Source organism: Oncorhynchus kisutch, linkage group LG10, assembly GCF_002021735.2.
Source record: "Oncorhynchus kisutch isolate 150728-3 linkage group LG10, Okis_V2, whole genome shotgun sequence".
Classification (NCBI taxonomy): Eukaryota; Metazoa; Chordata; class Actinopteri; order Salmoniformes; family Salmonidae; genus Oncorhynchus; species Oncorhynchus kisutch.
This window is the reverse complement of record NC_034183.2, coordinates 16,048,134-16,064,336: the sequence shown is the minus strand read 5'-3', so window position 1 is coordinate 16,064,336 and position 16,203 is coordinate 16,048,134. Positions and strand designations below refer to the sequence as shown.

Genomic DNA, 16,203 nt, shown 5'->3' with positions numbered 1-16,203 from the left:
GAACCTATCATTAGGGTAAGGTGGGGGCGGAGTTGTGATAGAACCTATCATTAGGGTTAGGTGGGGGTGGAGTTGTGATATAACCTATCATTAGGGTTAGGTGGGGGCTGGGGGAGAGACAATGTGACCCCTTTGGGTTCCCATTGCCAGGAGTTGTTAAGCATTTCCCTCCAACAATATATATACCGTGCCTTCGGAAAGTATTCAGACCCCTTGACTTTTTTCACATTGTTACGTTACAGCCTTATTCTAAAATGTATTCAATTGTTTTTTCCCCTCTTTAATCAACCCATAATAGCCCATAATGACAAAGCAAAAACAGGTTTTTAGAAATGTTTGCTACTTTATTCAAAATAAAAAACAGAAATAACAAATTCACATACAGTACCAGTCAAAGTTTGGACACACCTACTCATTCCAGGGTTTTTCTATATTTTCTACATTTGTAGAATAATAGTGACGACATCAAAACTATGACAATGACCCAAAACAGCTCCAGGCTGTGTAAGGGCTTTTTGACAAAGAAGGAGCGTGATGGTGCTGCATCAGATGACCTGGCCTCCACAATCACCTGACCTCAACCCAATTGAGATGGTTTGGGATGAGTTGGACCGCAGTGAAGGAAAAGCAGTCAACAAGTGCTCAGTATATGTGGGAACTTCTTCAAGACTGTTGGAAAAACATTCCTCATGAAGTTGGTTTAGAGAATGCCAAGAGTGTGAAAAGCTGTCATCAAGGCAAAGGTTGGCTACTTTAAAGATTCTCAGATATAAAATATATTTTGATTTGTTTAACACTTTTTTTGGTTACTACATGATTCATAGTTTTATTTAATAGTCTATTTAAATGTCTGTCTGTCTGTCTGTCTGTCTGTCTGTCTGTCTGTCTGTCTGTCTGTCTGTCTGTCTGTCTGTCTGTCTGTCTGTCTGTCTGTCTGTCTGTCTGTCTGTCTGTCTGTCTGTCTGTCTGTCTGTCTGTCTGTCTGTCTCCGTCAACTCTGACCAACTACTACAGTGACCTTGCTAAGCTCCTCTTCACATCACTCCACACCACGCACAAAGTCACCCCTTAATTCTATTTCAGTCCATTGTAAACAGCAGGACATGGACCTTAGGGTCAGAATGCCATGTTGTATGTTGACACAAAACACACAGGTAATCATCATCCTTCAAATAGGGCCAAAGACTTCAAATCAAATTGTATTGGTCACGTACACAGTTTAGCAGATTTTATGAAATGCTTTGACCTCATTATCCTATATCAAGGTTATTGTTCATAGATTACCTCTATATAAAGGAAAGATCATTATGTTTATATTGCGAATAGTCTGTCTGTCTGTCTGTCTTAGAGTGATTGTCTGTGATTTTTGTCTGGACAGTGGACCCAGTTTTTAGTAAGGTTCCACAAGTAATGTATCCTATTGAAAGAGCCCCTGCTCTACACTGCACAGCTCACTATCAGTCTAAATGACCTTAAATTCTCCACTCGGTCAGTTCATTGATCAGTGGGCAGCCCTGGTCATGTGACCTGTAGGCCCAGACTGAGACTCACACTGCTTGTCTCTGTTCACACCTAAAGGGTGACAGGGTTCAGCCAATGCAATACAGCCCCACCTTACCGTTCTACTGACCTTCACAATTACACACCACCACACAGAGAGACTGCATAGAGTCTTGATAGAGACCGAGTAGAGACCGCGTAGAGACCGCGCAGAGACAGTGCAGAGACCGCGCAGACAGTGCAGAGACCGCGCAGAGACCACGCAGAGACAGTGCAGAGACCGCGTAGAGACAGCGCAGAGACCGCGTAGAGACAGTGCAGAGACCGTGCAGACACCACACAATGGCGTACAGTACGTGTGAGTGCGTGTATGTGTGCGTGCGTGTTACTGTGTGTGTGAACATGCACGCTCCTTCCTGTTCCTACAAGAGTGTGGTTTTGAATGGCGTACATGTTTGTGTGCATATGTCCACGTGCAAATGTGTGTGTGTGTGTGTGTGTGTGTGTTCCTCTGTGGTTGCTACTGGCAGGTTGTGCTGTAAGCAGTAAGCAGTACTCAGGGCTCTGGCTTTGTCTGTGTTCCTCACCATTGTGGGACATGCCCACAGACAGGCACTTCTGGAAGCGGCAGTATTGGCACTTGTTCCGGTTTTTCTTCAGGATCTTACATCGGCGTTCACACTTGTCATATTCCAGCTTGAGGCGGATGGTCCGTCGAAAGAAACCCTGCAGGGAGAGAATCAGGAGAGAGATAAATGTTCAGGTTGAGACCCAATAGACTGCACTCATGATAAAACTCACCCTCGACTCAGTAGGGTAACTCAACCACATACAGTATTGTGACTTGTTAAAAGAAAACAATTGCCAGTTTGTACCTGGTATCTTTAAATCTCTCAACCTCAGCGCAAACTTTATTCATCTGAGACTCTCTCAACCTAAGTGAACTATCAGCAAAGCAAAGGCAGTATCCTGACCTACAACATGCCACTAGGGAACCTCATTTTCCTCCAATCAGCCAACAGACACTTTCTCTGTAGAAAAAGTGAAATACAGAGAATGGACCCAATGACTGGAGCATGACACTATCAGCCTGGACATACATGCTTATCACGTTCCAAATGGGATTTCACTAGTGTTACACAACTCTGACAAACAGCAGTGTCTGGTAATGGGCAGCTTTAGACGTACTGTCCTGAGTGGTTTAGGCCTTGGACTGGGGTTGGGAGGGGGGGTAGTGAATTGCTTAAGAAGAACATTTAGCCAGCCCCATCCCAAGATGTTGATTTCATAATTCTTGTGAAAGATCTCCTTAATGTGTCCCTACACACAACATGCATTAACACTTGCAAGGACACGCCACATGCACGCAAGTACGCACATACACCCCTCAAGGGTGACGTGAGGGCAGAATGCTTGTCAGACACAACGACCTCCTGCCAGACCTGTCTCTGCCTCATGTTTCCGTCTCTGCCTCATGTTTCCGTCTCTGCCTCATGTCTCTGTTTCTGTCTCATGTCTCTGTCTCTGTTTCTGCCTCATGTCTCTGTTTCTGCCTCTTGTCTCTGTTTCTGTTTCTGCCTCATGTCTCTGTCTCTGTTTCTGCCTCTTGTCTCTGTCTCTGTTTCTGCCTCATGTCTCTGTTTCTGTTTCTGCCTCTTGTCTCTGTTTCTGTTTCTGCCTCATGTCTCTGTCTCTGTTTCTGTCTGTGCCTCTTGTCTCTTTCACAGTCTCATGTCTCAGTCTCTGTCTCTGTTTCTGTCTCTGCCTCTTGTCTCTTTCACAGTCTCATGTCTCAGTCTCTGTCTCTGTTTCTGCCTCTTGTCTCTGTTTCTGTTTCTGCCTCTTGTCTCTGTTTCTGTTTCTGTTTCTGCCTCTTGTTTCTGTTTCTGTTTCTGCCTCTTGTCTCTGTTTCTGTTTCTGCCTCTTGTCTCTGTTTCTGTTTCTGCCTCATGTCTCTGTCTCTGTTTCTGCCTATTGTCTCTGTTTCTGTTTCTGCCTCTTGTCTCTGTTTCTGTTTCTGCCTCATGTCTCTGTCTCTGTTTCTGCCTCATGTCTCTGTCTCTGTTTCTGCCTCTTGTCTCTGTTTCTGTTTCTGCCTCATGTCTCTGTTTCTGTTTCTGCCTCTTGTCTCTGTCTCTGTTTCTGCCTCTTGTCTCTGTTTCTGTTTCTGCCTCTTGTCTCTGTTTCTGTTTCTGCCTCATGTCTCTGTTTCTGTTTCTGCCTCTTGTCTCTGTCTCTGTTTCTGCCTCTTGTCTCTGTCTCTGTTTCTGCCTCTTGTCTCTGTTTCTGCCTCTTGTCTCTGTCTCGGTTTCTGCCTCTTGTCTCTGTTTCTGTTTCTGCCTCTTGTCTCTGTCTCTGTTTCTGCCCCTTGTCTCTGTTTCTGTTTCTGCCTCTTGTCTCTGTCTCTGTTTCTGCCTCTTGTCTCTGTTTCTGTTTCTGCCTCTTGTCTCTGTCTCTGTTTCCGTCTCTGCCTCATGTCTCTGTCTCTGTTTCTGCCTCTTGTCTCTGTTTCTGTTTCTGCCTCTTGTCTCTGTTTCTGCCTCATGTCTCTGTCTCTGTTTCTGCCTCTTGTCTCTGTTTCTGTTTCTGCCTCTTGTCTCTGTTTCTGTTTCTGCCTCATGTCTCTGTTTCTGTTTCTGCCTCTTGTCTCTGTCTCTGTTTCTGCCTCTTGTCTCTGTCTCTGTTTCTGCCTCTTGTCTCTGTTTCTGCCTCTTGTCTCTGTCTCGGTTTCTGCCTCTTGTCTCTGTTTCTGTTTCTGCCTCTTGTCTCTGTCTCTGTTTCTGCCCCTTGTCTCTGTTTCTGTTTCTGCCTCTTGTCTCTGTCTCTGTTTCTGCCTCTTGTCTCTGTTTCTGTTTCTGCCTCTTGTCTCTGTCTCTGTTTCCGTCTCTGCCTCATGTCTCTGTCTCTGTTTCTGCCTCTTGTCTCTGTTTCTGTTTCTGCCTCTTGTCTCTGTTTCTGCCTCATGTCTCTGTCTCTGTTTCTGCCTCTTGTCTCTGTTTCTGTTTCTGCCTCTTGTCTCTGTTTCTGTTTCTGCCTCATGTCCCTGTCTCTGTTTCTGCCTCATGTCTCTGTCTCTGTTTCTGCCTCTTGTTTCTGTTTCTGCCTCATGTCTCTGTTTCTGCCTCTTGTCTCTGTCTCTGTTTCTGCCTCTTGTCTCTGTTTCTGTTTCTGCCTCTTGTCTCTGTTTCTGTTTCTGCCTCATGTCTCTGTTTCTGTTTCTGCCTCTTGTCTCTGTCTCTGTTTCTGCCTCTTGTCTCTGTCTCTGTTTCTGCCTCTTGTCTCTGTTTCTGCCTCTTGTCTCGGTTTCTGCCTCTTGTCTCTGTTTCTGTTTCTGCCTCTTGTCTCTGTCTCTGTTTCTGCCCCTTGTCTCTGTTTCTGTTTCTGCCTCTTGTCTCTGTCTCTGTTTCTGCCTCTTGTCTCTGTTTCTGCCTCTTGTCTCTGTTTCTGTTTCTGCCCCTTGTCTCTGTTTCTGTTTCTGCCTCTTGTCTCTGTCTCTGTTTCTGCCTCTTGTCTCTGTTTCTGTTTCTGCCTCATGTCTCTGTCTCTGTTTCTGCCTCATGTCTCTGTTTCTGCCTCTTGTCTCTGTCTCTGTTTCCGTCTCTGCCTCATGTCTCTGTCTCTGTTTCTGCCTCTTGTCTCTGTCTCTGTTTCTGCCTCTTGTCTCTGTTTCTGCCTCATGTCTCTGTCTCTGTTTCTGTCTCTGCCTCTTGTCTCTTTCACAGTCTCATGTCTCAGTCTCTGTCTCTGTTTCTGTCTGTGCCTCTTGTCTCTTTCACAGTCTCATGTCTCAGTCTCTGTCTCTGTTTCTGTCTGTGCCTCTTGTCTCTTTCACAGTCTCATGTCTCAGTCTCTGTCTCTGTTTCTGTCTGTGCCTCTTGTCTCTTTCACAGTCTCATGTCTCAGTCTCTGTCTCTTTCTCTGTGCAGGGGTCACTTTCAGATGACCAGACAGCTGAGGAGCAGGGAGCTTGTAGGACACATAGCTGGAGTTTTACTCTGGGACAGCTATGACCAGTATTACTCTGTGACAGCTATGACCAGTTTTACTCTGGGACAGCTATGACAAGTATTACTCTGGGACAGCTATGACCAGTATTACTCTGTGACAGCTATGACCAGTTTTACTCTGGGACAGCTATGACCAGTATTACTCTGTGACAGCTATGACCAGTTTTACTCTGTGACAGCTATGACCAGTTTTACTCTGTGACAGCTATGACCAGTTTTACTCTGTGACAGCTATGGCCAGTTTTACTCTGTGACAGCTATGACCAGTATTACTCTGTGACAGCTATGACCAGTTTTACTCTGTGACAGCTATGACCAGTTTTACTCTGTGACAGCTATGACCAGTTTTACTCTGTGACAGCTATGACCAGTTTTACTCTGTGACAGCTATGACCAGTTTTACTCTGTGACAGCTATGACCAGTATTACTCTGTGACAGCTATGACCAGTATTACTCTGTGACAGCTATGACCAGTTTTACTCTGTGACAGCTATGACCAGTTTTACTCTGTGACAGCTATGACCAGTTTTACTCTGTGACAGCTATGACCAGTTTTACTCTGTGACAGCTATGACCAGTTTTACTCTGTGACAGCTATGACCAGTTTTACTCTGGGACAGCTATGACCAGTTTTACTCTGTGACAGCTATGACCAGTATTACTCTGTGACAGCTATGACCAGTTTTACTCTGTGACAGCTATGGCCAGTTTTACTCTGGGACAGCTATGACCAGTTTTACTCTGTGACAGCTATGACCAGTTTTACTCTGGGACAGCTATGACCAGTTTTACTCTGTGACAGCTATGACCAGTTTTACTCTGTGACAGCTATGACCAGTATTACTCTGGGTAATGGGGTGGGGTGGGGAGGGTAGAGTAGGGGTGTGGAGGGTAGAGTAGGGGAGGGTAGGGTAGGGTAGGGTAGGGAACACTGTGGCCCACTCTGCTCTGCTATCGCCTGCCATCTGGAACTCAGTGTAACAGTGTGTTGACATGAGGGGGAGGAGCACCGCCAACTTCGCCAAGTGACATCCATTTTCAGACAAAGTCCTGGCACAGGGATAGATGGGCTGGCCATGGGTCCAGAAGACATCGCCCACGCGTTCAGAGTGAAAGAGTATGTAGGAAATGTAGTGGATGACAAACCAATTATATTTGCCTGGCTTTCACAGCAAGGTGAGAATTGACTCTTCTCCTTCGGGCCGAGGCATCACAGAAGTAATACAGCAGCAATGGAATCAGTACCATTACCAGTTCCTTTTGGGTCACAGCTAATGACTGGGTTATGTTTTCTTTGGTGGTTAGTGGTTTGTGGGTCATAATAACACTAAAACTACATTATCTTATAGTCACGTGTGATCTAATGGCTTTCCAGTGGCACATTAAGATCTGCTCTGTCCTCCAGTGACTTGTGACAAAACACATTAGCCTTGGGTTGCTCTTCAACAGGCTCATAAACAATTAACCAAGAGAGCATCCACACTGTGTTGGAGGGCACATTCTTGTGTTCTGTTTGTGTGTTCAGTCATTATTATTATCTCCAATCCAAAGTTAAATCTAGAATCGGCTTCCTATTTCGCAACAAAGCACCCTTCACTCATGCTGCCAAACCTACCCTTGTAAAACTGACCATCCTACCAATCCTCGACTTCGGCGATGTCATTTACAAAATAGCCTCCAATACCCTACTCAACAAATTGGATGCAGTCTATCACAGTGCCATCCGTTTTGTCACCAAAGCCCCATATACTACCCACCATTGCGACCTGTACGCTCTCGTTGGCTGGCCCTCGCTTCATACTCGTCGCCAAACCCACTGGCTCCATGTCATCTACAAGACCCTGCTAGGTAAAGTCCCCCCTTATCTCAGCTCGCTGGTCACCATAGCATCACCCACCTGTAGCACACGCTCCAGCAGGTATATCTCTCTGGTCACCCCCAAAACCAATTCTTTCTTTGGCCGCCTCTCCTTCCAGTTCTCTGCTGCCAATGACTGGAACGAACTACAAAAATCTCTGAAACTGGAAACACTTATCTCCCTCACTAGCTTTAAGCACCAGCTGTCAGAGCAGTACCTGTACATAGCCCACCTATAATTTAGCCCAAACAACTACCTCTTTCCCTACTGTATTTATTTTATTTATTTATTTATTTTGCTCCTTTGCACCCCATTATTTTTATTTCTACTTTGCACATTCTTCCACTGCAAATCTACCATTCCAGTGTTTTACTTGCTATATTGTATTTACTTCGCCACCATGGCCTTTTTTGCCTTTACCTCACTTATCTCACCTCATTTGCTCACATCGTATATAGACTTGTTTCTACTGTATTATGTTTGTTTTACTCCATGTGTAACTCTGTGTTGTTGTATGTGTCGAACTGCTTTGCTTTATCTTGGCCAGGTCGCAATGAGAACTTGTTCTCAACTTGCCTACCTGGTTAAATAAAGGTGAAATAAAAATAATAATAATTTTTTATCATTAGACTGTTGTCTGAAGGTTGGTCCAGTGAATCTCACTCTGACTAGGTGTGTGCGTATGTATGGTTATGTATGCGTATTTTAATGTTTGTGCGGGCATGCGCTTGTGTGCTTCACATACGTGGACGTGTGTGATGGCTGGTCCATCTCACCTTGCAGCCCTCACAGGCGTGAACTCCATAGTGGTATCCGGAGGCGCGGTCGGCACACACCCGACACTCCAGGTTGAGCGAGGTGGAGGAGAACTCTTCCTGCCCTGCAACCGCCCCATACACTCCCGATGATGGGCTGGAGGCTGGGGTCAGAGCATCTGTAGAACACACACACGCACAGAGTACACATTCATGAACACACTTATGCATGCACAGACAACACACACACACACATTAATAAACTCATTGCACAGAAAACAGACACACACTCATAACTGTTGTGAAACAATAAACAAATGAATCTTTTAACTGTGAAGCCTCTTTGCTCGAGCTGGCAGATGAGTACTGTACCAGTGGAAAGTCTCTGTAGTCTCAGGCCTTTGGCCCGACATAGAGGAAGACCACATGTAATATGTGTTCCATTACATCTCTATTAATACGTACAGACCGCCACACCACTGAGAGTGGATCAGCAACACTTTTAAATTCAGGGGATGAGTCGAATATTGGCCCAAGATACACACACTGTGTCTATTTTAATACCTGAATACGAAACACAGTAAACACACAGCAAACACACACCAAACACAGCAGCGCTAAGTCAGCCCACATGAGTTGGATGAGAGAAGCCAAAACAGGCTTATAAATATTAAGGCCTTGGACCACCTACACGTGTCACACAGACCACACTCTACAGCCTACACTGTAGACAGGAAAATAATATGATATCACAGATACTCAGTGTCTGCTTCTCTCTCTTCCTCCCTCAGTCACCATTCCATCAACAACCATAAACAGCCAGCACTTCTCCAACACACTCTCCATGACTTTTCCATGACATCATCAATGCTATTTTCCACGATGCTCCCCCCTCCACTCCTCTTCCATTTTGTCAATACACCATCCCCTCTTTTCCTCTAGATTTAAATTCTAACACGCGTCACTCTTTCAATGCCTGTTGCATACTAACTACTATGTAGTAACATATTTGCTAACACATCCAGGTGGTTTCTATTGGACACAAACAAGTGATTGTTTACACAAATATAGTGTGTCTGTGTCCAAAATGGCACCCTATTCCCTATATAGACTAGGGCCCTGGTCAAAAGCAGTGCACTCTATAGGTAATACAGTGCCATTTGGTACACAGATTGTGAGTTGAGGAATGTTTGTGGATTGAGGAAGTCTTCCGTGGAAGTGTGGGGAACAGGAACGTGGCCTTGGGGTGTAATGTATGTCAGACAGACAATCTGTTGGGGGGTGGGGTGTAACATAACAGTTAACCCCTCTGCCAAAAGCATCTCTGTTACCCTGGGTAAGGTCAGAGGTTAAACAAGCCGAGTGTCCTCTCTGAACCCTCTGAGTCAGGGTGAATTAGCGATGAGCTATGTGAGGAGGGCTCCTGAATGATCAGGAAACACATGGTCAAACAATAACAACATAGAGATACTACTGCACTGTTGGAGCTAGGAGCACAAGCATTTCGCTACACTAGCAATAACATCTGCTAAATATGTGTGTGTGACCAATACATTTTGATTTGATTTGATTTAGAGCTGGTTTACGACAGGATTACTACACCGTAGACTACTCATTCTTACTTTTAGGAAAACTAAGAAACTATTAGACAGGCCCACTAGGAAAAGACCTGGCTCTAAGTATAAGGCACTTGAAGTCTCAACATTTCTATAACTGAAGTGTCAACATTTCTATAAGGGGAGTCTCAACGTTTCTATAAGGGGAGTCTCAACGTTTCTATGAGGGGAGTCTCAACGTTTCTATAAGGGGAGTCTCAACGTTTCTATAAGGGGAGTCTCAACGTTTCTATGAGGGAAGTCTCAACGTTTCTATAAGGGGAGTCTCAACGTTCCTATAAGGGGAGTCTCAACGTTTCTATGAGGGGAGTCTCAGTGTTTCTATGAGGGAAGTCTCAACATTTCTATAAGGGGAGTCTCAACGTTTCTGTAAGGGAAGTCTCAATGTTTCTATATGGGGAGTCTCAACGTTTCTATGAGGGAAGTCTCAACGTTTCTGTAAGGGAAGTCTCAACATTTCTATAAGGGAAGTCTCAACGTTTCTATGAGGGAGGTCTCAACGTTTCTATGAGGGAAGTCTCAATGTTTCTGTAAGGGAAGTCTCAACATTTCTATAAGGGAGGTCTCAACGTTTCTATGAGGGAAGTCTCAACGTTTCTATGAGGGAGGTCTCAACGTTTCTATGAGGGAAGTCTCAACATTTCTATAAGGGACGTCTCAACGTTTCTATAAGGGAGGTCTCAACGTTTCTATGAGGGAAGTTTCAACGTTTCTATGAGGGAAGTCTCAACGTTTCTATAAGGGAGGTCTCAACGTTTCTATGAGGGAAGTCTCAACGTTTCTGTTAAGGAAGTGTTAACGTTTCTATAAGGGAAGAGAAGTTAAAGGGAAGGCATAACGTGTGTGAGACAGCAATAGGCAATAAACCAAGCACAACACACTACCATCACACTACTATCACACTACCATCACACTACTATCACACTACCATCATACTACTATCACACTACCATCACACTACTATCACACTACCATCACACTACCATCACACTACTATCACACTACCATCACACTACTATCACACTACCATCACACTACTTCGAACCATTGAAGGTATGGCTCTATACCTAGAATGGTGGATCCTTCAGAGCCAGAGCCGTTACTCGACTGGGACTGGTACTCAGGGACGTCAAAGGAGCTGTGGGCATCACCGTGGATGGATTGGGAGATGTCCTGCAGCTCCTCCATGCCCCCGATGAAGTCCCCACACAGCGGGCTGCCCAGCACCGAATCCTCTAGGGGGGACGGAGGCCGGCAGTGGCTCTCCATGTCGACCATGACGGAGGACGGGACTAGGGGGAGGATCATTCATCAGACTGAAGAGAGAGAAACGGGGAGAGGAAGGGAGAGAGAGAAAGAGGGTTAGTAAAAGCCCCCAATGCATCCGTTTTATATATCAAATAATTTATGGGCAACAACTTACTATAATAGTTATCCAATAAAATGGACAAAAAAAACTAAGATAGATTTTTTTGCAAAAAACTATTTCTTAAGAAAGAATTTTGCCAAGACTATGGTCTGAGTTTTGAGGGGAAAACAGAAAACTAGCTGTTATTGGCAGAGAGGTTTGGAACTCTCTTTGTTATTGGTCTATTAACTAATTTATCTCCTGGTGATGTCACCAGCCAAGCCGAAACTCCACCCATGCAAGGTCCTGTGTAGATTGTATTTTCAGCCAGCAATTACGAAGGACACTGATAAAGAAAATCACACTTTTACAGTGTTAGTTTCATCAGTTATTGTACAGTATGATACAACAACAACAAAAACTTCATGTTGACTGCACTGAGCCTTTAATGGAATGTCCAGATCATAGGAAAGAGTAAACAAGAAAATCTCACTCCTGTTCTTACATCATTGCACTCTTTCCATCACCATCAAACATCGCATCAACACATGAAGTGTTAACAACACTGATAAGAGTTCCTAATGAGGTGTATCCTTGAAGCCAAGGGTTGAACTGAAGCTGTTCAGCCTGGTCTCATGGACTTAACAAAGTAAATCAAATCTAACCCCATCCTTCACCCTTTAACCCTTTAACCTAACCGTAACCGTAACCTTAACCCTAATGTACTGGAATGTAGGGCCCTGTGCTGGGCTAAATTGGATGACGTGGTGGACGTTTGAGGGGTAGAACAGAGAGAAGGTATCAGCTCATCTAGGATCAGCTCATCCTCACCAAATCCTAACCTGAGTCTGTAGGGGCACCAACCCATATATCCACACCAAAACTGGGTCAAGCTAGAGTAAAGCTCCCTGGTCAGGCCTGGTGTAGGGAGAGGGGTGTGGGTGCTGAGTATTTGCGAGGAGGGCACGAAGCAAGGAGACAGCAGCTGCTCCATCTGAGACCAACCTGCAGTAAGCTGCCAGGGCTTGATCCTATGGAGTCTAAGTCTAACCTAACAGACCCCATACAGTACTCATGTCTATTTTGTGCTCTGGTCAATGACTCTGTCTAATGGACGTGTCTAACAGTACGTACATGTTCACGTTCAAAGATGAATTCCAGCCCCACACCTCTCAATGTATTCCAAGGTCACAGATGAGAGAAATGCATGGTATTTCATTGAAGCATAGTGTCTAGCCGTAGGTCTAAGCTGGCACTGCAGCAGGTGTTTTGAACACAGAGAGAAAGAGACAGAGTGTTTATTTACCCAGGAGGAATAGAGCTGGCCTCTTTAACATAGTCCTCCTGCTCCCAGAGGTCTTCATTTAGAGGACATCCTGTTTCAGGACATTCACTCATCACTATGTCATTACAACACTGGGCCTCTCCATGGCAACCACAGTACCAAGTACAACACTACCTAGGCTAGACACTGCTGTGCCAATGTAGATAATAAACAATTTGTTTCAAGAGTAACAATTGGCCTAGCGTCGTCTGGGTTAGGGGAGGGTTTGGCCGGGGGTACGCAGTGGCTGTACAGTAACATGCTATAAATGACGTCAGAGCTCAGGTTGTGCGCTTCACAGCACTGTATGTGTTTTGACTGACAGCTTTTCTGAACTTGAACACCACATGCGACAAGAAGTTGCCCCCATCCCTCCCGCTAATTGAGCAACTTTTGCTAATTTGTTGTTGTCTGAGTGAGGGAAAAGCTGTACATTAAGATGACAGGATGTATTCTGAAAGATGAGACTTTGAGGATTATAATAAAAAACGCTTTGATGTCAAACAAGCTGGCCAAGAGTCCAAATGTGCACTTCACATTTCCATATCATAAAACCTATGTCATATACAGTGTCAACGTGTTTAATATACAGTTACATAATGACATGGTGTCATATGACATGGTGTCATTGGGCTCCCGAGTGGCGCAGCGGTCTAAGGCACTGCATCTCAGTGCTAGAGGTGTCACTACAGACCCCGGTTCGATTCCAGGCTGGAATGGGGTAGGCCGGCATTAAGAATTACTTCTTAACTGACTTACCTCGTTAAATACATAAAAAAAGACCCTGGGTTGCTCTGAACAGAATGAGCCTAAGTTTGTCTATTGTGAAGAACATTTGATGTGCAACACACAGCTGAGTTCACACATGACTCCTTTCTATGCGCACCAAAACTGAATTGCCCCGTGAAGCTCTAAGATTATACACTGCTCAAAAAAATTAAGGGAACACTGAAATAACACATCCTAGATCTGAATGAATGAAATATTTGTATTAAATACTTTTTTCTTTACATAGTTGAATGTGCTGACAACAAAATCACACAAAAATGATCAATGGAAATCAAATGTATCAACCCATGGAGGTCTGGATTTGGAGTCACACTCAAAATTAAAGTGGAAAACCACACTACAGGCTGATCCAACTTTTATGTAATGTCCTTAAAACAAGTCAAAATGAGGCTCAGTAGTGTGTGTGGCCTCCACGTGCCTGTATGACCTCCCTACAACGCCTGGGCATGCTCCTGATGAGGTGGCGGATGGTCTCCTGAGGGATCCCCCCCAGACCTGGACTAAAGCATCCGCCAACTCCTGGACAGTCTGTGGTGCAACGTGGTGTTGGTGGATGGAGCGAGACATGATGTCCCAGATGTGCTCAATTGGATTCAGGTCTGGGGAACGGGCAGGCCAGTCCATAGCATCAATGCCTTCCTCTTGAAGGAACTGCTGACACACTCCAGCCACGTGAGGTCTAGCATTGTCTTGCATTAGGAGGAACACAGGGCCAACCGCACCAGCATATGGTCTCACAAGGGGTCTGAGGATCTCATCTCGGTACCTAATGGCAGTCAGGCTACCTCTGGCGAGCACATGGAGGGCTGTGCGGCCCCCCAAATAAATGACACCCCACACCATGACTGACCCACCGCCAAACCGGTCATGCTGGAGGATGTTGCAGGCAGCAGAACGTTCTCCACGGCGTCTCCAGACTGTCACGTCTGGCACAGGGCGCCAGTGGCGAATTTGCCAATCTTGGTGTTCTCTGGCAAACGCCAAACGTCCTGCACGGTGTTGGGCTGTAAGCACAACCCCCACCTGTGGACGTCGGGCCCTCATATCATCCTCATGGAGTCTGTTTCTGACCGTTTGAGCAGACACATGCACATTTGTGGCCTGCTGGAGGTCATTTTGCAGGGCTCTGGCAGTGCTCCTCCTGCTCCTCCTTGCACAAAAGCGGAGGTAGCGGTCCTGCTGCTGGGTTGTTGCCCTCCTACGGCCTCCTCCACGTCTCCTGATGTACTGGCCTGTCTCCTGGTAGCGCCTCCATGCTCTGGACACTACGCTGACAGACACAGCAAACCTTCTTGCCACAGCTCGCATTGATGTGCCATCCTGGATGAGCTGCACTACCTGAGCCACTTGTGTGGGTTGTAGACTCCGTCTCATGCTACCACTAGAGTGAAAGCACCGCCAGCATTCAAAAGTGACCAAAACATAAGCCAGGAAGCATAGGAACTGAGAAGTGGTCTGTAGTCACCACCTGCAGAACCACTCCTTTATTGGGGGTGTCTTGCTAATTGCCTATAATTTCCACCTGTTGTCTATTCCATTTGCACAACAGCATGTAAAATTCATTCTCAATCAGTGTTGCTTCCTAAGTGGACAGTTTGATTTCACAGAAGTGTGATTGACTTGGAGTTACATTGTGTTGTTTAAGTGTTCCTTTTAATTTTTTGAGCAGTGTATTTAATAACTTAGCTAGTCATGTCGGCAATAGAACAAGCTTTCAAACGATGCCCACCTGACCTAGATTGTGATTTATAATGGTGCGATTTATTACAATGCACAGTAATTGTGTGATGGGGTTGATGCCGGGTTGTGTTCCAAACAAAACAACTACAAGTGTGCTGCTCTAGTTCCTCAACGGCAGAGCTAAGAGAGCAAAAAAAAAGCACCTTATAGTTGAAGATTTCTTTGTGTCATAAAAGTGCATTGAAATGACTTAGGAACTGTGCACACTTTAGAGAGGTGTGTGTCCACTTGGAGACACCAGTTAGTCCTCTCAATCAAACCCTTGTCATTTGTATTGTCTTATGTTGCACCTACAACACATTTTCCAGGAATTTTCTTATCATGTTACTGAATGTTTCAGAATATTTCCAGATTTTGTTATCAACAAATGTGGCAAAAAAGTAGAGTAAATGTAAAATGCACATATAATCAACAGTGTAATGTCTTGTGTCAGGTGAACTGTTGCATCCTCAACTTTGGTCTAATAATTTTCCCATAATCTCCAAACTGTTTTCTCTCAAATGCTACCATGCTTAATTGCTACCAGACTAACTGACTGACTGGTTGGCTGACTAACTGTTTGCCTGTCTGACCGATTGACTAGTTAGCTGACTGACTAACTGTTTGACTACCAGACTGACTGATTGACTGACGACTGGTTGGTCGGTTGGCTGACTAACTAACTTTTTGACTAACAAACTGACTGACTGACTGGATGAGTGACTGGTTGAGTGACTGACTGACTGGCTGGCTGGTTAACTGTTTGACTAACAGACTGACTCACTGGTGGAGTGACTGACTGGTTGGCTGACTGACTAACTGACTGGTTGAGTGACTGACTGACTGGTTGCTAACTGACTAACTGTTTGACTAACAGACTGACTGATTGACTGACTGGCTAAGTGACTGACTAGCTGACTGGCTGGCTGGCTGACCGAGTACAGACATTGGATGTTTCTTAAAATGTTCCGAACACACAAATTGGAGCACGGGAAGGTCAGAGTAGGTCAGAGTCCAAATCAAAGTTTGCGAAACAGAGCACGGAGGGCACTATTCAAAAGTGTACTCCGTTTGTACATTGATGCAAGCTTCAATGGAAAGTATGCAAAGAAATATGACGCAACCACGAAAAAAATGAGGCAACAATTCTTGAAATCAATGGCGGCCATTATTTGAGCTGAAGCGAGAGAAATTACCCTCTGATTTCGAAATGAAATGTTGTTTATTCACATCTCATATGTTGCTTGACTACAATATTTTATTTTGATACGTTAATAAATACATAC

General features: G+C 45.0%; 1 protein-coding gene across 2 annotated transcripts in view; it reads right to left on the bottom strand.

The window, feature by feature from the left end:
- Positions 1 to 16,203, bottom strand: part of LOC109897821 (peroxisome proliferator-activated receptor alpha-like) — a 58,911-nt gene that overhangs the window by 19,369 nt on the left and 23,339 nt on the right. For both annotated transcript variants that reach the window (XM_020492419.2, XM_020492418.2), the window contains exons 2-4: positions 10,805 to 11,053; positions 8,143 to 8,300; positions 2,088 to 2,226 (exon numbers count right to left, since the gene is read on the bottom strand). In XM_020492419.2, the coding sequence (XP_020348008.1) occupies positions 2,088 to 2,226; positions 8,143 to 8,300; positions 10,805 to 11,045 (538 nt within the window). In that variant the 5' untranslated portion in view covers positions 11,046 to 11,053. The remainder of the gene's footprint in view (positions 1 to 2,087; positions 2,227 to 8,142; positions 8,301 to 10,804; positions 11,054 to 16,203) is intronic.